At 42.8% G+C, this 26,052-nt stretch overlaps 1 protein-coding gene across 3 annotated transcripts in view; it reads right to left on the minus strand.

Moving 5' to 3' along the window:
- Nucleotides 1-26,052, minus strand: part of cadps2 (Ca++-dependent secretion activator 2) — a 782,646-nt gene that overhangs the window by 119,964 nt on the left and 636,630 nt on the right. For all 3 annotated transcript variants that reach the window (XM_078568371.1, XM_078568372.1, XM_078568373.1), the window contains 2 exons: nucleotides 24,142-24,298; nucleotides 10,356-10,497 (listed from right to left, as the gene is read on the minus strand). In XM_078568371.1, coding sequence (XP_078424497.1) covers nucleotides 10,356-10,497; nucleotides 24,142-24,298 — 299 coding nt within the window. The remainder of the gene's footprint in view (nucleotides 1-10,355; nucleotides 10,498-24,141; nucleotides 24,299-26,052) is intronic.

Raw genomic sequence — 26,052 nt, forward strand, 5'->3', positions numbered from 1 at the left:
GAACTGTAACTCTTCAGCTGTCCTGGCCTCTTCCTGGGGATGCAGTTTGACAGATGTAAGTAGAGCACCCGTTTGTCAGTTAGATCCAAAGTGCCATTGTTTCATGGCCACCAGCCACACTATATAAAACAATGAACACACATGCCTAGCAGCTGCTTGGTACTTGTTGACAAAGAACTCAAAGCACACCAAAGTACTTCACTTTCAATAAATTATTTTTGAAGCTCAGTTACTGTTGTGATGCTGGTAAACATGGCAACTCATTTGCCCAAAAGATCCCACAGGCAGAAAATGGATGATGAGTTAATCTGTTCTGGTAGTGTTGGATAAAGGACAGATATTGGCCAGAACACCGGGGGCTGAATTTTCTGGCTCGCTGAGGGGGGTGTGGAGCGGGAGCGCGGGTGGGCACAAACCTGCGATCGGGTCCTTGCTGCCATTTTACGTGGGCGAGCTGATTAAGGCCCACCCAGGGTGAATCGCGGCCCCTGGGGCCCGCGGAAGTGGGCGGGCGGCAACGGGACTGCAATAACTGCTGGCGACCCGGTGGCCTGTTTTAAAAAGCTGCTGTAGCCTTTCCAAGGCTGTGGATCATGGCTAGTGGAAGGGCTTCCCAGGGCGCTGCTGGTGAGCAGGCCAGGCAGGCGGGTAGGGCACGGGGGCACTGTGTCCCTCGTTTTTCTGATGATTGCCTTGCTGCCCTCCTCAAGGAGGTGGCAGCACGGCGGGATGTCCAGGTACCCCAGGACAGGAGGAGGAGGCCAAATGTGACTGTGAGGAGGTGGCGAGCTCCCCAGTGTCACAAGCACTTCAATGATTTGTTGCGCACAGGAAGGGTGAGTACCATGCTGGCATTGGTCACTTAACCCAGCTTTCCCCCCGGCAACACCCCCCCCCCCCACAACCCCACATCAAGTCTGAGTGTAGTGATTGCATTGAATCATTGACAACATGTGTCCTTCGCTGGGTGGGCCAGCAGATATTGCCCATGCTGAGGTCACCCTGAGAGGGTGGTGAAGAGATGGGTTCTGCCCCTGCAGCAAGTGGTACACTGTGACCCACATTACTACTCTGGGGGCAACCTGGAGGAGCTGCATGTAGGCGAGAGCTGGCTCCAGGACATGTCAAAGTCAGGGTGATGACATGCTGGGAGGGGGGATTCAAGGTGGCGTTGGCACCGATCGATCAGCTGCCCTCTGCGCTCCACGTGCTTGTGCCTCCTTGCTATGGAAGGGTAGACCGTGTGGTGCCTGATGTGATGGAGGCGGCATTTGGCCAAGGGGGTAGGACAGGCCTAGCATCTTTGTGTGATTGTTCGGCAGCAGCGGGGTGAGGAAGCACTGGAGCCCTGCAATGTCCCACTCTGGTTGGTGTGGGCCGTCCGCGAAGAGATTCCAGGTACAAGTAACACTAATCAATGCTGCTCTCTCCTTTTCAGGAGAAGAATGCACATAATGCCACTGAGCGGGGTGAGGACTGGCGGAGGGCCAGCACAGTTAGCGATTCTCAGCCATTTCGAGCAGGAGGCCCTAGATTTGGAGAGGCGCCATGTGCCAAGGTCCACCGGTGTCGGTGAGGCTGGGGTGCCACAGGCAAGTATGTTTGCCCAGCAGTGAGGTCACCATTGTTCTCCCAGCAACCATGGCACTGCTGAATGTTCAGTGATTGAAGTTTGCAACATGGCTTGACCATTGCTTATGGAAGGATGAGCGCATTATGATCCAGGGACAGGAATACACACTGACATTGTCTTCACGTTAACTGATCCAATGTCCTTGTTCTTCCTTTCAGCATTAGTGGAGCAGGGCCGGGATGAGGAGCAGCCGAGGCCTCCTCTCACACCTGAGGGGCCTGAAGTCTCACCAGCGTCACACCATCTCTGCCAGGCAGGCACCAGCGCAGATACTAGCACCTCGATGGGAATTAGACCATTGGCTAGTGTCCCGGGGCACAGCGGTGAGGGCACTTCACAGTTGCTGGAGGAGCTGGCGGAGACAGAGAGTGCCCAGGGCAACAGCAGCCGGAGGACTGCAGGGGACCAGGCACATGCTCAGTCGGTGCCTGATGATGTGTCTCTGGAGTCATCCGCGACGCAGCAAGCACAGGAAATGCAGGGTGTGTGGGAGCATCTGGTGGAGATACATGAAGCTATGCTTGGCTTGGTGTCCGTGACGGAGGATTCTACCCGGACTATTGCTGAAGCAATGAACCACATGTCCGAGTGCCATGCGTTCTCCATGGAGAGAGTGGCGACTCTTGTGGAGAGGCTCCTCCAGGAGACCCATCAGGGCTTCCTGCGCTTGGACCAGCAAGCCCTCACATCGGCATTGACCTCAGCTGGTCAGTGCCAGTGCGGGGGATGGTCTGGGCACCAAGTTTCCCAGCTTGGAGCCTATCCATCCATGGTGAGCAGGGAGGTCCGAAGCAACCTCACGTCAGCGCAGCAGCTGCCTGTCATCTCTGTGAGCTCCTCTCAGGGCGCTCTGGATGAGGGCAGCAGCTCCTCCGTCACTCTGCCAGTGGCTGTTGTATCTGGTGAGGCTGCGGCGACTGGGGAGATGCCAGCTGTGGAACTGGCAGCTCCCTCCCAGGCAGGGCCAGCACAGGCTCCACGGACCAGAGGACGTCCGCCAAGGTCATCGAGGCCAACAGGACAGCAGAGTCAGCAGGCTGTCTCAGATGCCACTCCAAGCGATGGGGCAGCACCAAGACGTAGCATCCGAAAACATAAACATAAGGCGCCTTATACACACCACGGGTTCATCACTGGTGCTTTTGTGTTGGCCCGCAATGAGGTCTTTATGAGTTGGTCTGATTTTTAACATATTTTTTATTTTGTTTCATTAAGTTTCTTTATTTGCAAAAATAAATTCAGACATGTCACCATGGATGAGGGTGCCTCTTTTGTTCTGCAGGTGGATGGTTTCCAATAATGCAATGTGTGCTTTGTGAGAGATTCAGCTTTATTAACAAGGCCCTTAGTTAATGTTCCTAACCAGGCAGATTTTGCACTTAGGTCTCAAATATGAAGCATACAGCCCAGGCTTGTCCTGGAGATCCATATGTGATGTGCTAGCTGAAGGTTCGTTGGATTAAAGCCCCAGGTGTCTCTGCCTCCTTGGAGTATGCCCGGGTCAGCATCTACCCCCTCAGCATTTCCCTGTGCGTGCTCATCCTCGGACTCACTGCTGGACTCATCGTGTGCAGCCACAGCCAATGCGTCAATCTCTTCATCGTCCACTGCGTCCCCCCTTTCCAGCACAAGATTGTGGAGAGCGCAACATGTAACCACTAGCACAGAGACACAATCTGGGGAGTATTGGAGTGCATACCCCCGAACGGTCCAGGCATTGGAAGCGCATCTTGAGAAGACCAATGGCTCTCTCCATCACAGCCCTTGTGGTGCTGTGGCTCCTATTGTACCGCTGCTCAGCTTCTGTTCTTGGACGGTGGAGAGACGTCATGAGCCACCTTCTGAGGGGATAGCCCTTGCCACCCAGCAGCCAACCATCAAGCCGGGCTGGAGCACTGAAGAACCCCGGAACCTGGGATGAGGATGTAGGTGTTGTGGGAGCTGCCTGGGTACCTTGCACAGACTTGCAGAATCTGCATCCTGTGGTCACACACTATCTGCACGTTCATGGAGTGGAAGCCCTTCCTGTTGATGAAGGCACCGGGCTCACCTGCTGGCGCCTTGATGGCCACATGTGTACAGTCTATTGCACCCTGGACATGGGGGAAGCCAGCAATGGCTGCGAAGCCTCTGGCTCACTATGTCTGGCTTGCCTGGTCCCAGCGGTAGTGGATGAAGGTCAATGCACGTCTGAACAGAGCGTCTGTAACCTGCTTGACACAAGTGTGGACAGCTGATTGGGAGACACCGCAAAGATCACCCACTGACCCCTGGAAGGAGCCAGATGCATAGAATTTGAGGGCAGCTGTGACCTTCAGAGCCACTGGCATGGGGTATCCACCCACACAGTTAGCGGAGATCTCAGGCCCAATCATCTGACAGATATAGTTGACTGTCTCCTTTGTGAGACGGAGCCTCCTTCGGCACTGCAGCTCAGTCATATTGAGATAGCTGCTTCGCTGCCTGTATACCCTGGCAGTAGGATAGTGGCGTCTTCTACGGTCCCTTCCGCCTTGGACTACCTCTTGGCCCTGCACCCCTTGTGCCTGCGCCTGACTTCCCGAAGGTGGCTCCCCTGGAGGCTGAATGTGCACTCCTGACCTCCTCCCCCTTCTAGCCCTTCCTTTCTCCTCAGAGGAGGTGCCTCCAGTGGAGAGTTCAGCTCCCATTCCCAGGCTAAGGGAAAGCTTCCTGAAACCTGCAGGCCCAAAAAAGATTCCTCACTGCAGAGCGCTGACCTGAAGATTGTGTGTTCAGATCATGCAGCTGGTTTGCATTTTGAAGTATTGCAGATCACACAGGCAAGTATCAGAAACTTTGAAACATCAATATTTAACTGAGCACACTCGCGACCCCACTGAGCCCGCTTATTCCGCTCGTAGGTGAGGTTTATACAAATGTGTCCTACCACCTGTCCATTGCGCCCATGCACCGACCCGAAGATTGCACGGGTGCCGAAAAATCACAGTTGATTGGAGCGTCAAGGGCCTTAAGTGGCCCGTTAATTAATGGCGGGCTCACATCAGAAAGCATCGCGTGCCTGCGCAACTAAATATCAGGAAAATTCTGCCTAGGGGGAGTTCTTGTTCTCCTTGCCATGGAATCTTTGACATCTACCTGAACAGGAAGTCGCAGACATTGCTTTAATGTCACCCAGAATGCAGCATATTCATCAATACAGCAAACTGGAAACCAGCTTAGATTAGGAGCTCAAGTTCAAGAGCTGCCTAGAACCTACGGATCTTTGATTTGGATGTAAAAATGTTCCCAACTGAGCCAAAATGTTTACATTTAAACCTTTAGACAGACTTAATGAGGCAATTGGTTGTGAAAAATATAATTGGGCAATAGAGCTCACTAAATTTCTTCTAGGTTTTGAAATTGCACTGTTTACTACAAGGTTCATATGAAATTTTGTCTGCCATTGATCTGATAGCAATTACAGAGACTTGGCTGCAGGATGACAAAGATTGGGTCCTTAATATTGAGGGGTACATGACATTCAAGAAGAAAAGGAAGCTAGGTAAAGGCAGAGGAGTAGCACTGTTAATCAAAGAGGGCATTGGTGCAATAGTTAGAGATGACCTTGGTTCAGGAGATCAGGATGTAGAATTGGTTTGGGTGGAGGTGAGGAATAGTAGGGGAAAAAAGTCATTAATGGGTGCGGTCTACAGGCCCCCTAACAGTAGCCACAGTGTAGGACAAAATATTCAAGAGAAAATATTGTGTGCTTGTGATAAAGGGACGGCAATTTTCATGGGTGATTTTAATTTACACATAAACTGGAAAAATCAGATTGACAGCAGTAGCCTGGATGAGGAGTTCTTAGAATGCTTTCAAGATAGTTCCTTAGAGCAGAATGTTCTGGAATCAACCAGAGAGCAGGTTATATTAGACTTGGTATTGCGTAATATGACAGGATTAATTAATGACCTCAGATTAAAGGCATCCCTAGGTAGCGACCACAATATGATTGAACTTTACATCCAGTTTGAAAGGGAGAAGAGTGGTTCTAAGACTAGTATCTTAAACTTAAATAAGGGCAACTATGTGGGGATGAAAGTTGAGCTAGCTGAAGTGAGCTGGGAAACTAGGCTAGAGGATAGGTCAATAGAGAAGCAGTGGCAGACATTTAAGGGGATATTTCAGAGTATTCAGAATAAGTACATTCTTATTATAAAGAAAAATTCTAAGGGGCATCATCCGTGATTAACTAAAGAAGTTAAGGAAAGCATAAAACTCTGCAAAGATGAGTAACAGGACAGATTATTGGGCAGAATATAAAGAACGGCAGAAATGGCTAAAAGGTTAATGAGGAGAAAGAAATCAGAGTATGAGAGGAAGCTAGCTAGAAATGTAAAAGCAGATAGCTAAAGTTTCTACAGGTACTTAAAAAGGAAAAGAATAAGTAAAGTGAGTGTTGGTCCTCTAGAGAGTGACAGTGGGGAGTTAATAGTAAATATTAAGGAAATGGCGGAAGAAATGAACAAAGATTTTGCTCCTGTGTTCACTATAGAGGATACAAAAAATATTCCAATAATAGCTGCAAATCAGGAGATGAACGGGAGAGAGGAACTTGGTGAAACTGAAATCACTAGGGAAATTGTACTAAGCAAATTGATGGAGCTGCAGACTGGCAAGTCTCCGGGTACTGATGGACTACATCCTAGGGTCTTAAAAGAGGTGGCTAATGAGGTAGTCGATGCGCTGTGTTAATTTTCCAAAATTCGCTAGATTCTGGAAAGGTTCCATCAGACTGGAAAGTAGCAAATATAACCTTTCTATTCAAGAAGGGAGGGAAGTAGAAAAAAGAAAACTATAGGCCAGTTAGCTCGACGTCTATCATGGGGAAGTTATTAGAGTCGATCATTAAGGAGGTGATAGCTGGGCACCTAGAAGAGCTCAAGGTAATCGGGAAGAGTCAGCATGGTTTTGTGAAAGGAAAATCATGGTTAGCCAATTTATTGGAGTTTTTTGAAGGAGTAACATGCGCAGTGGATAAAGGGGAGCCTGTAGACGTACTGTACTTGGATTTCCAGAAGGCATTTGATAAGGTGCCACATCAAAGGTTATTATGGAAAATAAAAGTGCATGGCGTAGGGGGTAACATGTTAGCATGGGTAGAAGATTGGCTGGCTGCCAGAAAGCAGAGAGTATGCAAAAATGGGTCTTTTTCTGATTGGCAGGATGTGACAAGTGGAGTCCCAGAGGGGTCTGTACTGAAGCCTCAACTTTTACTATTTACATCAATGACTTAGATAAGGGGAGTGGAGGCATGGTAGCTAAATTTGCAGATGACACCGAGATAGGTAGAAAAGTATGTTGTGAAGAGGACATGAGGAGGTTGGATATAGATAGGTTGAGTGAGTGGGAAAAGATCTGGCAAATAAAGTATAATGTGGGAAAATGTGAAGTTGTTCACTTTGGCAGGAAGAACAAAAAGGCAGAGTATTACTTAAATGGACGACAGCTGCATAATTCCGAGGTACAGAGGGATCTAGGTGTTCTAGTACATGAGTCACAAAAAGTTAGTATGCAGGTACCGCAAGTAATTAAGAAGGCTAATGGAATGCTACCCTTTATTATGAGAGGGATTGAACATAAAAGTAAGGATGTTATGCTTCAGTTATACAGGGCATTGGTGAGGTCGCACATCGAATACTGTGTGCAGTTTTGGTCTCGTTATTTAAGGAAGGATGTAAATGCAATGGAGGCAGTTCAAAGGAGATTTACTGGATTGATACCTGGAATGAGTGGGTTGTCCTATGAGAAAAGGTTGGACAGGCTGGGCTTGTTTCCATTGGAGTTTAGAAGAGTGAAGGGTGATTTGATTGAAGTATACATGATCCTGAACGGACTTGACAAGATAGACGTCGAAAGGATGTTTCCTCTTGTGGGTGAGTCCAGAACTAGTGGGGCACAGTTTTAAAGTTAGGGGTCGCTCTTTTAGGACAGAGATGAGGAGAATTTTTTTCTTTGAGGGTTTTGAGACTTTGGAACTCTCTGCCGCAGAAGGTGGTGGAGGCGGGGCCATTGCATATTTTTAAGGTAGAGGTAGATTGATTCCCTTGCCTAATAAGAATCTAAGGTTATCGGGGTTACATGGGAATGTAGAAATCGGAACACAAGAAGATCAGCCATGATCTTATTGAATGGCGGAGCAGGCTGGAGGGGCAGAACAGTCTACTCCTGCTCCTATTTCTTATGTTCTTATGTCACAAATATTTTAATCATTAAAAACAAAAATGTTAAGTGTCTCCACTGTAACATCACTGTGATAGCCCAGGTCCTAATTTCAAGGCAACAATGATTGAAGAACTAAATGGGAAAAACATAATGGTTATTTGGTGCAGCTATCAATTTTGCCCAATCTAGGATGACATTTCAGTGGCCCACTGAGGGTATACTGCATTGAAAAATATGCTGTCTTTGATTCATGGTGCCAAGGTTGAATAATATGTTCCATCAGCTACAACACCAGCTAAAATACCCTAGGCCAATGTTCCAATCTGTCCACTTTTCATAGATGCAAGGTATGATTCAGTATCAGAGAAATTATTCCTTTAAAATGAACCTTAAACCCAACAAAACAGGATACTTTGTCTCATTATGTGAATTGCTACACAAATTGATTAGATGGGTTAACAGGTAATGTGAGCAGTGTGTAAACATATCAACCTTGGCAATATCACTAGAATAGACCATTTACACATTATTGTTCATACAAAATGAAACCACATTTCAAAAAATGTAAGTTAGTAATTTTGGTTAGAAACTTCTCTAAAGACTCATTAAAATGATATCAGCAAATATTGTACAAGAAAATATTAATATTCACTCAATCCGGGCTTTGTAATCTTAAACTTCTATCTTTCTTTCTTCATACTAAAGAGAAGGAACAGGCAAATCAGGTACTGCAACAAACAAAGGAGATATTTTCCAATGAGTAGTGGATGTAGTACATTTTAATTTTCAGAAGGCATCCAATAAGTTGTTACATGAAAGGTGGTTGCACAAGATAATGGCTCATAGGGGTGGGGGTAATTTAATCACATGCATAGAGCATTGGTTAAAGGATAGAAAAAAGTGAGTCAGGATCATTTTCAGATTGGCAGTTTGTGACTAGGGAGGTGCTTCAAGGAACAGTGCTTGCACCTCAATAGTTTACAATCTTTATCAATTAATTTGATGATGGCTCCAAATGTAATTCATCCAAGTTTACTGACATTACAAATCTAAGTGGAAATGTGATTTGTGAGGAGGACATAAGAAATCTGCAAAGGTTTAGAGATAGGTTAAGTAAGTAGGAAAGGAGGTGGCAGATGGAGTATAATGTGGGGAAACGTAAAGCTTTTCACTTTTGTTAGAATAGAAAATCAGATTTTTTTTTAAACGGAGAGAGACTCGGTATTCTTACACAGAAATCACAGAAAGATAACACGCAGGTAATTAGGAAGGCAAATATGTATGTTGACCTTTATTGTAGGGGGTTGGCGTGCAACAGTAAAAGAGTCATGCTGGCAGCCATGTGTACCATCTACAAGATGCACTGTAGCAACTCACCAAGGCTCTTTCAACAGCACTTTCAAACTCGCGACCTCTACCACTTGGAAGGACAAGGGCAGCAGATGCATGGGAATAGCATCACCTGCAAGTTCCCCTCCAAGTCACACACCATCCTGATTTGGAACTATATTGCTGTCCCTTCACTGTTACTGGATCTAAATCCTGGAACTCCCTTCCTAACAGCACAGTGGGTGTTCCTACAACACATGGACTGTGGCAGTTCAAGAAAGCAGCTCACCACCACCTTCTCAAGGGCAATTAGGGATGTGCAATAAATGCTGGCCTAGCCAGCGACGCCCACATCCCATGAATGAATACAAAACAAAATTGCTACAATTGTACAGGGCTTTGATGAGATCGTACCAAGAGTACTGTTTACAATTTTGGTCTCCTAACAAAAGGAAGGATATACTTGCCTTAGAGATTGTGCAACAAGGTTCACTGGACTAATTCTCGAATGAGAGGCTTGTCCTATACGGAGAGATTGAGTAGACTTGGCCTATATCTTTGCTTTTAGCAGGTGAAAGGTGACTTAATTGAAACATATGAGATTCTGAGAGGGTTTGCCAAGGTGAATGCTGAGAGGATATTTCCCTTTCTGGGCCTAGGAGGAATAGTCTAAGGATAATGAGGTCGCTTTTTAGGACTGACACAAGGAGAAATTTCTACACTCAGCATTGTGAATCTTTGGAATTCTCTAACCCAGAGGGCTGTGGTTGCTCAGTCATTGAATATATTCAAGGCTGAGACAATAGGTTTTTGGACTAAGGGAATCAAGGGATATGAGGAGGGGGCAGGAAAGTGGAGTTGATGTTAAAGATCAGCCACAATCAAATTGAATGTGAAGCAGGCTTGAGGGGCTCCATGGTTCTTATTTCTTATGTGATTTTGATTTGTGTTCTTCCAGTATGTGAACAGCTCTTCAGGCCCCTCTTGCAAGTTCTCTAATGTAATTCACAGGTCGTTCTTGCAGGAACACAATAGGCAGTGAGCTGCAACAAGTGTGTCAAGTCACCATTCTACATTTGGCTTAGACCCACCCTCTAGCTGACACCATGTACAAGCGCTTACACGGTTAAAGCTAACTCTGCGTCAACAAACAGGTTCCACTGGAAAAAAGAAATTGTTATGAAGGGAAGCATCTTGAGGCACTTACTTCACAGGTTGCCATGTTTCTTGTTCAAAGCTTTTATGAATAGACTGAGCAATCGCTGACTCCATCAGGTCAATGTAACGGACCACCAGAGGAACAAAGAATTCTTGCAAATGTTTGTGATATTTTCCATTGCACAATTGAGCTTTGAAAGAAGAGCAAGCTACATTAATTACACTGCAGATTTATGAATAGACCTTTTAAATACAAATGCATTATTTCAATGTATAGAAATATAAGGAAAACAGCTTAATTATACTTGGAATGGAAATCAGAGAAGCTGCTCAGGCATGAATTAGAACCAAAACACTTTTCAGATAAGTCCAACAGATGTCTATACCTTTCCTGTGATTTAAGGTGCCAAGCTCATATATCTATCCAATTTTATGAGCATTCAGCAAGGGGCAAGGGTGCCACTTAAACAAAGAAACATTTTCACAATAGATTATTCTATTACAGTAGAGCACTCCCACCCACACCCCACACAGCCCTGCTTTCGTGCCAATGTTTTAAAAATCTGCACGACAACGGACAGATCATTGCGTGTTCAAAGGTCTCATAGCTTCCCAGTTGTCTCCCCAATGATAAATTTATTAATCACATGCACTAAGAACAGGGATCACACAGCTCCCACCTGGTGAGCTTTTTAGGTACATGAGGGAGAAAGGTACAGAAAGGTTTGTTGATAGGGTGAGATGATATTAGCAGACTGTGGGGAGGGTTGTGCTGAGCATAAACACAAGCATAGACTTGCTGGGTATAATGACCTCTTGCTATGCTGAAAATTCTACGTAATTCTATGAATGCTTAAAATGTACTCAAATCAAATTCCTCTCTCCACTTCATTAGTGGATGGTTGAATCAGGTTAGCGCCTTTATTAAACAGCAAAGAATTTGAAAGAAGCATATTAAACATTTGGGCAATTATATCACTGACAGTAATTTCCAGGCTTTTGTCTCATCTCACTTGCTCCAGGTTATTTTCTTTTCTCTTTACACATCACAACATCAGCATTTTTAATCAGTCGGCCCGACTGATTACACATTTTGCAATGCTGTGTGTGGAATGTTTTACACCTTAGCTGTGTGTGGCCCCAGAGAGCTAGTGACAATCACATTTGCTGTTTCTCTCTGCAAGAAGCATAAAGGACTCTTTTCACTTGTTTTACTTCTATTGTTTACTGTGCTCTTGTTTGATATTTCAATATGCTCCTTTCGATCCTGGCAAATGGGTAGTTTGTCTCTTTGCCCCCTCTGAACATGTATTTTTTCCCTCCATATTATTTATCCACTCACTCAGTCTATTGTTTCTGTCAATTTATTTCCTTCTGTAGAATGGGTTTGAAGAATTTAAAAATTGCCACAATTCATCATCAGGGACAAGATTTTTTTTCTTTGCATCTGAATATTAATTTTAACAGATTACAAATGGAACCATGTTCCTGCATTCAGTTTTGGCCGTCAAGCCACAAGAAAGATTTATTAGTCATGAAAGGGATGCAGCATAGATTCACCACATGTTACCTCAGCTTAAATTTTGAGGACATGTGCATAAAATTGTCTTGTATTCCCTTGAGTCGAGAAGGTTGAGGGGTGATCTAATCAAGGTATTTAAACTGATGAAAATAATTTGATAGGATAGATTTAGGGAAACTATTTCCCCTGGTGCGGGAATCTAGAACAAGGAATAAAAAAGGTTTAAAATTAGAGCTAGGTTATTTGAAGCGAAACCAGAGAGCAATTCTTCACCAAAGTTAGTGGAATTCTGGATAGACAGATACTGACAAAAGGTTAGGTTGGGATTTTTCAAGTCTTGAAAATTAAAAATGATACGAATTGGCATAATCCTGATAGTGCAACAGTAAATGAATTAAGACACAATGAAAAGGCTAACTTGGATATATTAACTACGTTTATAAGGCCATTTCTCATATTCATACCGTGATCAGCTTTCTGTCATTATCACAATGCCGATTATATCATGCTTACCGATGTTTTCATTAAGTAATTCAAAGCCTTGATTCATGATCATCAGAAGTTTAGGGGAAAAAAAACAGATTTAGCTACAGACCTGGTGATGCGGCTATGAAGGTTAGAGATATGTGGCTACACAAAAGATAACCCATACAGTCCCCAAACCTCCTCAGGTGTTACTTTCCATTTCTAAACGCACTGGCAGTAAAAGCACACCACCTCATTGTTACAAAAACAAGGCTGTTTCTGCAAAAGCACACTGTATGTGCTTTGTGTGTTTCAGTGAGCATTACTGTCATTACTGTTGCCATTGCCACCCACTGAGACACTATGACTGCTGCACTGCCTTCACAGTTGCTCTAACTAGTTATCACATCCCTCAAGACTGGGCAAAACAAGATCTTGCGTAGAGTAGGCACACTTTATTTTCTACACAGATGTTACTTGCACTGCGTGAAGGCAAACGAGGAGTCCATTTACAATCTGCTCCGACTGATTTAAACACCTTGGTTTCAGTCATTCCTTCTGTTTCCCTGGCAGCATATTAGGGCAAAATGTGCAGTTGAATCTTATCGAATTGACAATCAACCAGCCAAGTGACCTTGTGCACAGTGTTGTCTAAAGGTGTTTGTGCTGATCACTGTGCCTACTTTGGGGCAATGGTCACTTCCACTGGCACACTTGGACTGGGGATTTGGTCTCTGTTCGCACACTTTAAGATAGACAGCCACAGAGAGCAACTACCTGGATTTCCAAAACTGATCCCAACAGCAGACTTGCCTTCTTGTGGGACTTCTGCAGCTGGTTGCACTTTTATGATCTAAATGCATCTAATCTGTATATTTACCTTTTTAGTTTTTGTGAATGATGTACAACAATATATAAAATGTGAGTTCTGTATGATTTTATATGTCATTCTTCTGTCAGTTATATAAAATGCTAGTGTTTTGTGACTGTATATGCACCATGACTCATGCAGAAGGTATTAAATCTTTAAAAAAAAAATCAGAATCTCAGACTGGATGTAGGGGGTTTTACATAATCATCTCCTCAAGTAGCAACCTACTAAATTCAAACATCTTTGGCCTCACTTACAAATCTCTTCAGGGATTCATTGGAAACTAACCATATATTCTCCTCCACTCCTATGTCCCAGCCCTTACCATTTGTCCATAATAGTCTGGTTTCCAATGCCCTGCTATGCCATTCTGCTCCATGCCACTCCGCTCCTTGTAATTTCTTGCCACATCACTATTGGCGGTAGAGATTTTAGATGTCTGAGTCTGATTTCCTGATACCTGTTTCTCAAACCTTCCACCTTTCTACTATCTCCCTTGCTTGAAAAGCTTTCTGCAGAATTATCTCACAAACCTTGCTTTTGATCACCTCTCATAATCTTTTTATTCCCATTGGCATCTGTTTCTCCTCAGATGCACACTGTCTATTTGGAACAATGCATGAGCAGACACTCATGCCAAATATGTACTTATATTGCCTGCTGGATGTCCCACACCTTTCAACAGGGCCTGTCTGTGCACCATATCTCTTCTTTGGTCTCCAATCCATTTATGAAAGCTCTGATCCACATATTGTGGGAAAAAAAATCACTTGTGCTTGAATCGTTCACCGCCATGACACCAACCATTCTGGACACTCATCCCCACGATGCACCCAAGCGCCAGTACTGCCTGCAAAATCAGCTAATCTGGCATTACCTTTGGGAGAATTGTACCAGTGTGCCGAGAAAGTCCACATTTGTAAATTCATAATTACATCTAATTACATTCCCAACCTTTGTCATTATAACACAATCTAAAAAATGATGGGCTAGAACCACTGCTGATTCACATTGGATTGGTAGAAGGTTTAGCATGTTGCACAGATGGACTGAATATCAGTGATTTATTCCCATTCATCAATCAGCACTTCTTCAGGTCCCAAATATGTGAATATCATGCGTCACATGCAGAAGCATCCAATCTTTTAAAGAGCGCTGCCAACATTTTCTATCAGTTACAATGATTCAATCTTTGTTGAAAAGCTTTGCTGATATGGCAGGCCTGCTCCCCATTAAATCCCATCCATTATGAATTAATAGATGGAAAACCTTACGGAGCATACCTGTGATTTCCTGATATGCATTCCCAGCAGGCAAGGCTTCCTGCCAGGAACATGGAATCATTAAATGGGCTTCATTATGTTGCACTAAATCTTATTTTTAAAAAATGAAGCTGAACTAAACCCATAAAATTTTATCAGTTTATTAAATAAAAGAACTTTGTGGAGATCAATTAAAATCACGTCTTTCACAATTGTGATTATTTGCACAATGGAAGGCAATACTGTATGGTGTATTAATGTAATACAGGTAAATAAAGGTAAACAAATACATGTATGTGCACACTCATGTATTATGCACATGTTAGACATACTGTGGAAGTATTTTCAAAGACTGCTATAACCACAAAATATAAGGACGTAGTGTATGATGACCAAGAACAGAATAGTTAGATATAAGCAGGAAGCGATGAAATTAATCTTAGCAAATATTGAACCAAGCTAATTTTGTAGCATTCTTCTAATGCAGGTTCATGGGGCTGAATTTTCCTCTCCTAATGCTGATCAAACCTGTGGCAGGAGGAGGACCATGCAGTAGGCAAGAAGGACCTCATTTCTGTAATTAGAAGGTGATTCCCACCACCTGTCTTTTTCTCCAGGTTGGAAATATGGCAGGTCATGACCTGAAGCTCACTTAAAATGACATTGGGTTCATTATTTAAATTCCTGCTTCAAATACAACTTCCCCTTATCATTGTGGAGGCGGGTAGTTCCTGAAGGCAGTGGGAACCACACCAATAAAGTCAGTTTGTGAAACATGCAGAGTGGAGTTGGGAAGCTTTTGACAGGCGAGTTTAAAAGCTCTTGCCAACTTGAGCTGTCGTAATTAGAACAAGTTAAATATGTTATTAATGCAGTGATTGATCATAGGGCTTTGTCCTTAAAAGGTAAGTCCATTAAATTGACCAGCACTGTGTAAGACTTCAGTTGAATTAGAACATTTTACCTATGGATAAAGTCTTATTCTGCATTCAACAGCATGGAGAATCAGATATTAATACATGGTGGGACCCTGTGGTTTGATTTTGCCATTGATTTAATGTCTGAACCTTTGAAGCACTCTTCCAGTATCTACTAGGTACAGAACCAATGAGCGATATAATAACACTGGCAAGTCTTTGAAATGTTAATAAGTTTTTAAAAATCACACTTTTAAAATCCCCATTAAAAAAAAATTGTCCCTCTTAAAAGCTTTTAAAACTGTCAATCAAACACAGGCATTCATACTCCCATTGAAAAACATCTCCCAATCTTGTTTAAATAAACAAACAAACATTGGAAAACCACTTCAAAGAAATATAAAATTTTTCCAAGCTCATAAAACTGTCAGTCAAGCAAAGCTTGCAGATCTGTAAACAATCCTCCCACCAGAGCTGAATGCTGTGGTAAGTCTTAGAGCTGAACCCTGCTTTCATAATTAGATGATCATATTTAAAAAGGGGCCTCAATTTAGAAAATTATCGACCCATTAACTAGCTTTTAGTAATGAAAAAGTTGCTGGAAGGAAACATTAAACTATTGACTACTTTGGCTTTGTTTTACCATATGCTCTTCTTCTGTTTCTCAGAATATACAAGGCTTCCTTTTGCATTAGGATCCTTTTAAAGATATTTCACTTTTCTTCTGTGTTGGTAATGTTCCCACTTGGTAGAACCGTCCAGCTGCCTTGACTCAAGCCCTCTACCATCATTACAAATTTGGTAATACGGTGGTCATTGTCACCCACGTGAAGGTCCAATACTGGATCAGGATCACTATGAACAAATAAATTCGATTATCCCTAGTTCCTTCACAACATGCTGTGTTAGGGGAAAAAAAATCATTTATCGTATCCATAAATTTAAGCTACCCTCCCCACTGCAGGCTTGCTTAATATAATTCATTACAGCACACAACTGGGTGTAACCAACACAAATCAGATTCTCTAACCTTGACAGCTTCAATTCGTTATTGTCTCTACTTCTACTATTTCTTCTTAAGTAGTCCCTTGGGAATTGAGGTGACTCGCTTCCACTCGATGGGTTCTGAGATGGTTAATAAGTCCAAAGTGTGATCTTCAGACTCGACCACACATGGCGCAGGTGATGCTTGAACTGTTGGGTAGATTAGTTGTTTGGAGGTTTGTGTGCTCTCTCTGACACCTCGACTTCTTCTCTGCGTGTTCTTGGCAAAGTTTCTCCATGTGTTCGGTGCCTTAATGAATAAAGCGTCTCCAGTTTGATTGGTCACAAGCCAGGGACTCCCATGAGTTAGCGGGGATGTTTGATCACCTCAAGGATGCTTTGAGGACATCTGTAAAGAGTTTCCACTGGCCTCTTGGGAGTCTCCTGCTGCAACTGAGTTCTGAGTAGAGTAGGTGCTTTGGAAGTCTGGTATCAGGCATAGGATGACATGTCCCACCCAGCAGAGCTAGTTTTGAGTGATTTACACCTCAATTCTAGGCATGTTGGCTTGGGAGAGGATGCTGCTGTTGGACTGCCTTTCATGCCATTGGATTTGGGGGATCTTGCAAAGATATCTCTACTTCTACTGATGTTCTTGCTCTTCTAATGGTGACCCTGCTTTCTCTATTGGAGTCACTGCTCTTTCTACTGAAGCCTTTGTACTTTCCATTGGTGTCCCTGATTTTTCTACTGATGTCCTCGTTCTCTTGCTATTGGACTTAATGCCCATTCCACTGATGTTCTCACTTTCTCAGATTGTGTCTGCTCTTTCTACTGATTTACTTGCTCTGTCAGTGTCTCTGGTCTTTCCATTGAAGTCCTCACTCTCCTTATTGCTGCCTCTCTTTCTCTGCTGATGTCCTTTTTCTCAATCTTAATTGGCGTCTCTGCTCCTTCTACTGATGCACCCGCTGTACTGTTGACCCATTGGCCCTTTGTCATTCTATGGGTTTCCTTGTTTGTTAAATTGGTGTACATGCTCATTTATTTGATAGCTTTATACTTTCTATTGCAGGCTAATTTTCTTACTTTCAAAAGCAATTAATGTGCAAGGTCTAAAATAAATGGGACTAGCTTTTAAATAAATAAGTGGAAAATATACCAGATGCATATTTTTCCATCATAAGTGATTTCTGCAATATAATCAGTAACTGTCATAGAGAATTGATATTTATGGAATTGGACTGGTTTACTTAATGAGAAAATTATCATTTGTCAATCCATAATTCTGAAACGTGGCTGAATAATAATTGTCATCATAAATTCCATACACTGAACAATTTTTACTGTCCATTTTAATTGCTTTGAGATACTGTGAAAATCAGACTGAATATGTGATATTTACTTCTAATTCTTCTGTATAGGGACTCATAACACAGGCACAGCAATGAAAAAAATGCACTTTCACATATGTAGTTACAGTATTCACTATGGCAGAAGACAGAGCAATGAAATGAAGGAGAAAGATCACAAATTAATTGTAAACTGTAACAGTATATATGGCTATCACAGATACTGATTAGCACAATGTGAATAGCCAAGGACAGCATCATATTATTACTCTATAACCTGTCATGACAAATAGATTCAGTAATTTATCTTAATGAATGCCTGCTCAGACTGACTTTGAAATCATTAGTGGATTATTTCTTTCACACTGTCTGCATAGGCGTTACGAAGCTCCTATATTTCGCTGTCCTAATTTGAACATCAGTTCTAAAAGTTCATTCCTTGGCCCGACAAGAGAGACAAACACTGGTAATATCTCAATCAAAACCATGACGTTAAGTGTGCAAGATTGTTCTGCATCAAGATTTTGAGGAATCTCCTCACATGCAGTTTTCTGATCGAGAAACTTGAGCTAAATCAACTTGAAAAAATATAATCTTTCTAATGTTCTCAATACAAAGGTAATCCACTGAGACCCTCACCTTTTCATTTCATAATGAGATTCTGATAATGAGAGATGACTTTCTCAGTCACTCTGGGCTCTATTATGGCTAATTTGATTCCACTTCACTGTCCCTGTTAATTATTAACACTAGCCTTTTTATTGTCCCGAGACCACGTTATGTCATTTGACTCTCTCTTGTTTTAAAGAGATATACTAAAATGGAGATCCAAGTATGTTGATTTTAAAATGCTTCATAAAAAGGTTAACACCTGTTCTCATAATTTTATTTTCAAGCTTTAAAGTGACTTTCTAGCTCTGTAAAAATAATTCCCTTAATTAGGGAATCAGTCTTCTTGTGAGTCAGACGTGGGAGCAAACTTCCCCCAGAATGACCATTTGATGCTTGCAAATGGCATGTTCTGCTATGTGCTTTCACAGTTAGTATGGTGCAGCAGTTTAAGGTCCCTGCATAAGGTGAAAGAAGAGTTATCTCAATCCCTACCCAACACACTTTTTAATATTCACTGAAAATATTAGAAAGCCATTTACACTTTTTCAGCATTAATCTTTCTGGCTTAATTTCATAATGCAAATATTTGGGTCATTTGCAGATCTTACTAAATTGCGTTTATTCTGGCATTTTCAGACAAAGATGAAAACGTTTGTAATTGGCTCAACCGTACAACTTTTTTTTTAGAAAGGTGTATACAGAATGGAGCATATTTCAAACTCATAATATTCCCCGCTGTTCCTAACTCTGCACTTCCCTAGAAAGGGGAAGCAGGGGTGGAAATATAAAGTTATCCTGTTCATAGTCTGAACATATCCCAGGAAATAACTACAGTCATACTGCAGTGACAAGAGGGTCTCAACTAAGTTGCATTCATGCCCACTTATTCACTTATCACTGCACATCTAGCCTCATTTTGAGAGCTTAAAAAGCATTTGTGCAGAAAACGTTGGTTCTATAATGCCAAAAGTAAATTGAATCAATGATAGACTCACAAAAACAACACAGAAATGACAAACAAGATGGCAGAAATAACCTAGGAATTTATCTCATCCCTGTATTAAAAATTCCAACTGTTAAATGAACAGCACTCTTTACTTGTTATTTGAAAAACGAGCACGACATATCTTTATCTGAACACTTATTGGTCAGAGAATGGTGAGTGCAAGGGGGGAACTTAGATCTGAGTTATTTCAGAGGGCCACTTTTCAGCCAATCAATGTCAATCCTGTTAAATTGAACTCTGGTATCTCCATCCAGTCCCATTGCAATGTAATAAGATTCTATCTTGTTTACTTTTATGAACTATGTATAGTGCAGTGCATTTGTAATGCTTACAATAAATGACGGAATATGTGGGTAAAATAACTGATATTCTAAACATGCAACAACTTAATATGTCTTCTGATTAGTCCAAACCAAAGATTCAATTGTTACATTTGATATTTTCAATACAAAATAGGGCTGCTATAGAGAACACTGACTGATGTCTCTACCAACAACTACTTGCATCTATATAGTGCCTTTAATGTGGAAGGTGCTTCACTGAATCATAATCAGAGAAAACTTCACACTGAGCCAAAGAATGAGATGTTAAGGCTAAAAGTTTAGTCAAAGTGGCAGGCATTAAGAAGGGTCTTAAAAGGGGAGATTTCAAGAGGTGGGGAGGTTTAGCGAGTGGATTCCAGAGGCTATGGTCTAGGAGGTTGAAGGTGTGGGCAACACTGGGGTGAAGGAAGTGGAAGATCCACAAGAACTTAGAATTGGAGGAATGAAGAGCTCCCGGAGGGTGGCATGATTTAAGTAGGTCACAGAGAAACGGGGGAGGACAGCATTAGGCAGATTTAAACATGAGAATGAGAATCTTAAATTGGAGGTGCTGGAGGTCGGAAGCCAATATAGGTCGCCAAGCACAGGGCTGATGTGTGAATGAGGCTTGGGCAGGTTAGAAAATTTGCAGCAACATTTTGGGTGGGCTGAGATTTATAGATTGTGGAGGATTGCATAGAAGATGCAGGAAAGCATTGGAATAGTCGAATTTGGATAAGAGTATAGATAATAGTTTTGGCAAAAGATGAGCTGAGACAGGGTCACAAGGGGTGTGCCGTGAATGTGGAAGTGGGTGTCTTTGTGATGGTGTGCATGTGGGATTTGGAAACCCAATGGGGAGAATTTTCTCCCCGTCGGTTGGGTAGTTCAGGAGCGGGGTTGGGCGGGCGAGGAGTCGATCGCTGCCTGCGATTGGCTGCATGCTGCCATTTTGCATGGGTGGGCCAATTAAGGCCGCCAAGCGTGATGCACACCCGGAAGCGCTCAGCGCTACCTGTGCGGGCGGGGGGAGGAGGGAGAGTCGGGGCTTGTGCTCTTTTGCGCGTGTGCACGAAAGAGCGCAGAAATCTCCCTGAGGCACGGAGCTGCCTCAGGGAGATTAATTTAAGAATCAAACATTGCAATAAAGAAAAAAAATGCTCAGCCATGTCCCCTCACGTGACAGTGACACATGAGCTGGGACATGTTTATATATTTCAATAAAAATTTTTATTCAATTTATAAACACTTCATGAAACCTCATCCCGCCCGTGGATGAGGTTCCATGAGAAATGCAAAAGCCGCCTGGGCTCTTCTCCTGCCCACCAACATTAAGGTTGGACAGGCACTGCAGACAATCAGTTTAATTAGATAAAAGCAAAAAACTGCAGATGCTGGAAATCCAAAACAAAAATAAAAATACCTGGAAAAACTCAGCAGGTCTGGCAGCATCTGCGGAGAGGAACACAGGTCTCCATCCCATTCTCTCAGTTCCTTCGCCTCCGTCGCATCTGTTCTGATGATGCCACTTTCAAAAACAATTCCTCTGACATGTCTTCCTTCTTCCTTAACTGAGGTTTTCCAGTTTTCCACCCATGATGGTTGTCAGGGCCCTCAACCGTGTCCGGTCCATCTTCCGCGCATCCGCCCTCACACCTTCCTCTCCCTCCCAGAAACATGATAGGGTCCCCCTTGTCCTCACTTATCACTCCACCAGCCTCCGCATTCAAAGGATCATCCTCCGCCATTTCCGCCAACTCCAGCATGATGCCACCACCAAACACATCTTCCCTTCACCCCCCCAACGGCATTCCACAGGGATCGTTCCCTCCGGGACACCCTGGTCTACTCCTCCATCACCCTCTACGCCTCAAGCCCCTCCCACGGCACCTTCCCATGCAACCACAGAAGGTGCAACACCTGCCCCTTTACTTCCCCTCTCCTCACCGTCCAAGGGCCCAAACACTCCTTTCAAGTGAAGCAGCATTTCACTTGCACTTCCCTCAATTTAGTCTACTGCATTCACTGCTCCCAATGCAGTTTCCTCTACATTGGAGAGACCACATACAGACTGAGTGACTGCTTTGCAGAACACCTTCGGTCTGTCCACAAGCATGGCCCAGTCCTCCCTGTCGCTTGCCATTTCAACACTCCACCCTGCTCTCATGCCCACATGTCCGTCCTTGGCCTGCTGCATTGTTCCAATGAAGCTCAACGCAAACTGGAGGAACAGCACCTCATCTTCCGACTAGGCACTTTACAGCCTTCCAGACTGAATATTGAGTTCAACAATTTTAGATCATGAACTCTCTCCTCCATGCCCACCCCCTTTCTGATCCCCCTCTTTTTTTTCCAATAATTTATATAGATTTTTCTTTTCCCACCTATTTCCATTATTCTTAAATGTATTTCCATCCATTGTTTTATCTCTACCTTTTAGCCTATTTCGATCCCTTCCCTTCACCCCACCCCACCCCCACTAGGGCTATCTGTACCTTGCTTGTCCTGCTTTCTACCCTTAATTAGCACATTCCTTAGCTAATATCACCACCTTCAACACCTCGTTGTCCTTTTGTTTATGACATCTTTTGGTTATCTCCACCTATCACTGGCCCTCTATCCAGCTCTACCTGTCCCACCCCCCCACTTAAACCAGTTTATATTTCACCTCTTTTCTATTTTTACTTAGTTCTGTTGAAAAGAGTCATACGGACTCAAAACGTTAACAGTATTCCTCTCCGCAGATGCTGTCAGACCTGCTGAGTTTTTCCAGGTATTTTTATTTCAGTTTAATTAGATACTTAATGGCATTAATAGGCCTTTCTCAGTTCGGCGGGCGCGAAGCTGACTCCGGTGCGTGCCTGCTGAACTGAAGATTGGAGTGATGCGCGGTGAAGTCGGGACGCACGCCCAACGTCACCGCGTGTCATTTTATGCGTCGGCGTGTGGGGCCCACCCCCGCACGCTGACCAGAAGATTCTGGCCAATGTATAAAAAGGCAAAGGTTGCAAGAAGTCAGCTTCAACTTGAGACAGTGGTTGGGAAAGAGGAAGGAATCAATGGCGATAGAACAGATTTAGTGGATGGGACTTATATTGTTCCCAATGTTTAATGATTTCGGTTATGTGTCAAAATTATGTTTGACATTTTAAAAATCATGAAGACAATTTGTATATCCTGACCTGCACATACCGTCAATTAACTGCTTTTCATGATAAACTAGTGTCACTGTACAATAGTTCTATCAGCAGAGTTCATAATCAATATTATTTCAAATCTTCTTGTTCATCCTTCAAGGCGAAGATGACCACGTTCATCAGCTGGGGTGTTTGGTAACATTACGGTAGGTACGTGCGTGACTGCTAAGTCTGATTTGCGCCCAGAAAGTTCTGCTGCAAGTAAGTCAGGATTCTGCTGACGATTGAGTTTTGGATGAGTTGCTGGCCCGGAACTCTATCTCCTTGTATTTTCTCTCTGCCTCCAATGTGTGCTTGCTTTCAAAGGAGGCTGCACTGTATTTTATTTGGTTGCACCAGGTGCAGCAACCCTAGGCATGCTTTTCCCAGGACTTGAAGTCGCTATCAAAACTCCTAATGAAGCCTTCAGAGTGTCCTTGTATTTTAAATAGCTTGTGCAAGGATGGCTTATCAGCATAGCAGTCCAACAGTCCAATGCATAAGATTCTAATTATTCAGGGGGAATCTCCATAGTGAGGTGGGAAAGATTGCAAATCCAGCAGACTGGAATTAACGCCTCCCTACACCGCCTTCCAGAACAAGGCTGCAGACAGTGGTGCTTTGAAACACTGTTGCTACAATATTTCATTTAATAAATTATGGAAGTGTTGGGCTAAAAGGTAATAGGAGCAAAAGGATCCTTTTAGTTCTTAGCACACAAATACTTCACTGTGCAGGCTAGAATTTGATCTTGAACTAGTTTGCCCCTTTAAGGGATGAAATGTCTTCCCAATTATCATAAAGTAAGCTTTACTTTTAAATAGAAGATATATTTGAGTAGGTTTTACAAATTTGTGCAAATGACAAAAATCTTCGACCTCTGTGAATGGACCAATGTTCTTTCCCAAAAGTCCCCATGCAAGCCATGTATGAGTCGGCCCCTTTAAATTGCCATGCATGCATGGCTGCACAAAAATATTCAAGGAGGCAGCACACTTAAATAAATCACCCACGCAATCTCCCAAATAAATAAATTAGCGGGACAATTGGAGTATACATAGGGAATTTGGGCTGAGGAGATCAATGGGCCCCACAGGATCTGCTGTCCATTGATTTTACTGGACAGAAAATCTCGTGTGCCAGCTACTGAAATTTTGTCGCATCCTCACAAGAGGCAAATCATGTGTTCTTCGAGTGCCAGTATGTAAAATCTACGTTTATATCCAAAGTATTACTGGTCAAAGTATTATTCAAGAATTTTTCAAAGTAAGGTTTAACGCATCACTCCTACAAGAAAAAATATTACAGCAAATCTTAAAAGATCAAAGCAGCTCTTCTGAAAAGAGGAAATCCAACAGATACTTACGTTCATTCCTCAAATAATTATTGAGAAGTTGAAAAAGTGGAAAGGTGTCCCAAGAGTCTGGGGGCTGTGCTTCAAGGGTTGCATCCATGTCGACAGCAAAGAGGGACCAAAATATTTCTGCATGCTCTGCCATTAGGTCAGGCCACCAGGCAAAGGCCTACGGGACAATAAGCAAACTTCAGCTCAAGGTTATAAATAGACAGCCACGCCAGACAATTGATAGCTACAGTCTCCTTGTTGACACTCCCAAATAGCTTGTATTATAAGAAATGAGGGGATAGGCAAAACCCATGCCCATTAAAAAATTTCCATCAGAAGTATGCCTGTGTATACATGTTCTTCCAAATTTGTAAAACCAAGTGCAGAATTGTGGTTCCCAGTTGTTCAAAGCCAGCAGTAGCTCCCAGTTTGACAGTACTTGATTTGGACGACCCACCCTCATTACTTTTGTCACATTTCCTTGACTGGAAATTGTCTGGCCTTGCATGGAGGCTACTGAATATAAAACATCATGCATAATGGTGGGGTATCTATGCAATTATCATTGTACAGAAAATGTAAATGTGCAGTTAACTTGATTAAAATTTAGTTCTCTACTGCACTAGCAACTGGTTTGTGCAGGGCTGCTGCTTTCTACAGCTGGCTATTACAATGGTTTGGTGAGAAAATTGAGGAGGTTAAAAAGGCAATAACTTTACTCTCATTCTGCTTTCTTCAGTTTAGCAGAAGGTTTGAACCCTGTATGTTGCATAAGTAGAATTTTAGTTATCTAACTCCATCTGCTTCCAATTCTTTTGCCCCACTCTATTGTTATAAATACAAAAAGTAGGTCTAGATTAGTATATGTGACTTCTGTTTTCTGGCACATGCTGTATTGATTTGCCTACCCATGGACTGGGAAGGGAACAGGTAATATTGCAGTGTTACTTTATTGGATGGGAGAGTGACAACAATTTACCGGCACCTGTCAATTTTAACCCAGTGAAACATCCCAAGGGGAGGGGAGGATAGGACATTGATCAGAAGTGAATTGAATGTGTGCTTGGGAAGGTGTAGCAATACTGAAGGTTTTATGAAGAGAATTCCAGAGTGTAGAACATCATGATTCTGACACAGATGGAAGTGGGTGATGGCAAGAAGAAAAGTACGTGAAATTGGGCAGACACCTCGAGGAGTTGAAGAAGTAGGATTTACATATGACAAGATGGGCAGCAACACTGACTGTCAAATATTTTTAATGGAAAATTTTGATGGTTGCTTTATGTAACAGGTTTGTAGCAGTTAAGTCTCACCAGTTGGCTTGCTCATGCCTCAAAACTACCTGAAAACAGACACAGGTAATCCAAGCCTTAAAATTTTATTCTCCGCCTTTGTGAGCTGCATTTAAGGCACTATTGTGATGGCCACTGGCCTTTCAGACAAATTTTATCATGAAAAATCATTACTAGAGAGCACTGAAAACAAAATTACATTTCTTAAACCACACATTTTATTTACAATTATGATTAATCATGTTTAATGATTTAACTGATCTCAAAGAGCTGTTGAAAATTTCTCTGTTCATTCACATCAGAGGCTTATTAAACACAGCATCTGAGAAACTCAGACAAAATATTCTATTTTGGTCAGCATAGGAATATATATATACATAATAAATATATATTTCCCCAGAAGCAGGCAAAAGTGGAGGACAAGGTGAAACTCGGTTTTTGTCATTACCTCAGGAAGATACAGACAAATGGGAAGAAATGATAAGTTTTCTGCCACTGTGGGTCCTATTACAAATAACTCCCTTACAAAATTAATGGCACAGTATAAAAGTTTTAGTGTTGAGCTTTTTTCACATGCTGAAATATCTGAGGCATGCAACGAGGTTCTAGCAGTGCACGCAAATAAGGTAAGAGGCCAGTG

Source organism: Cetorhinus maximus, chromosome 22 (assembly GCF_964194155.1).
Source record: "Cetorhinus maximus chromosome 22, sCetMax3.hap1.1, whole genome shotgun sequence".
Lineage (NCBI taxonomy): Eukaryota > Metazoa > Chordata > Chondrichthyes > Lamniformes > Cetorhinidae > Cetorhinus > Cetorhinus maximus.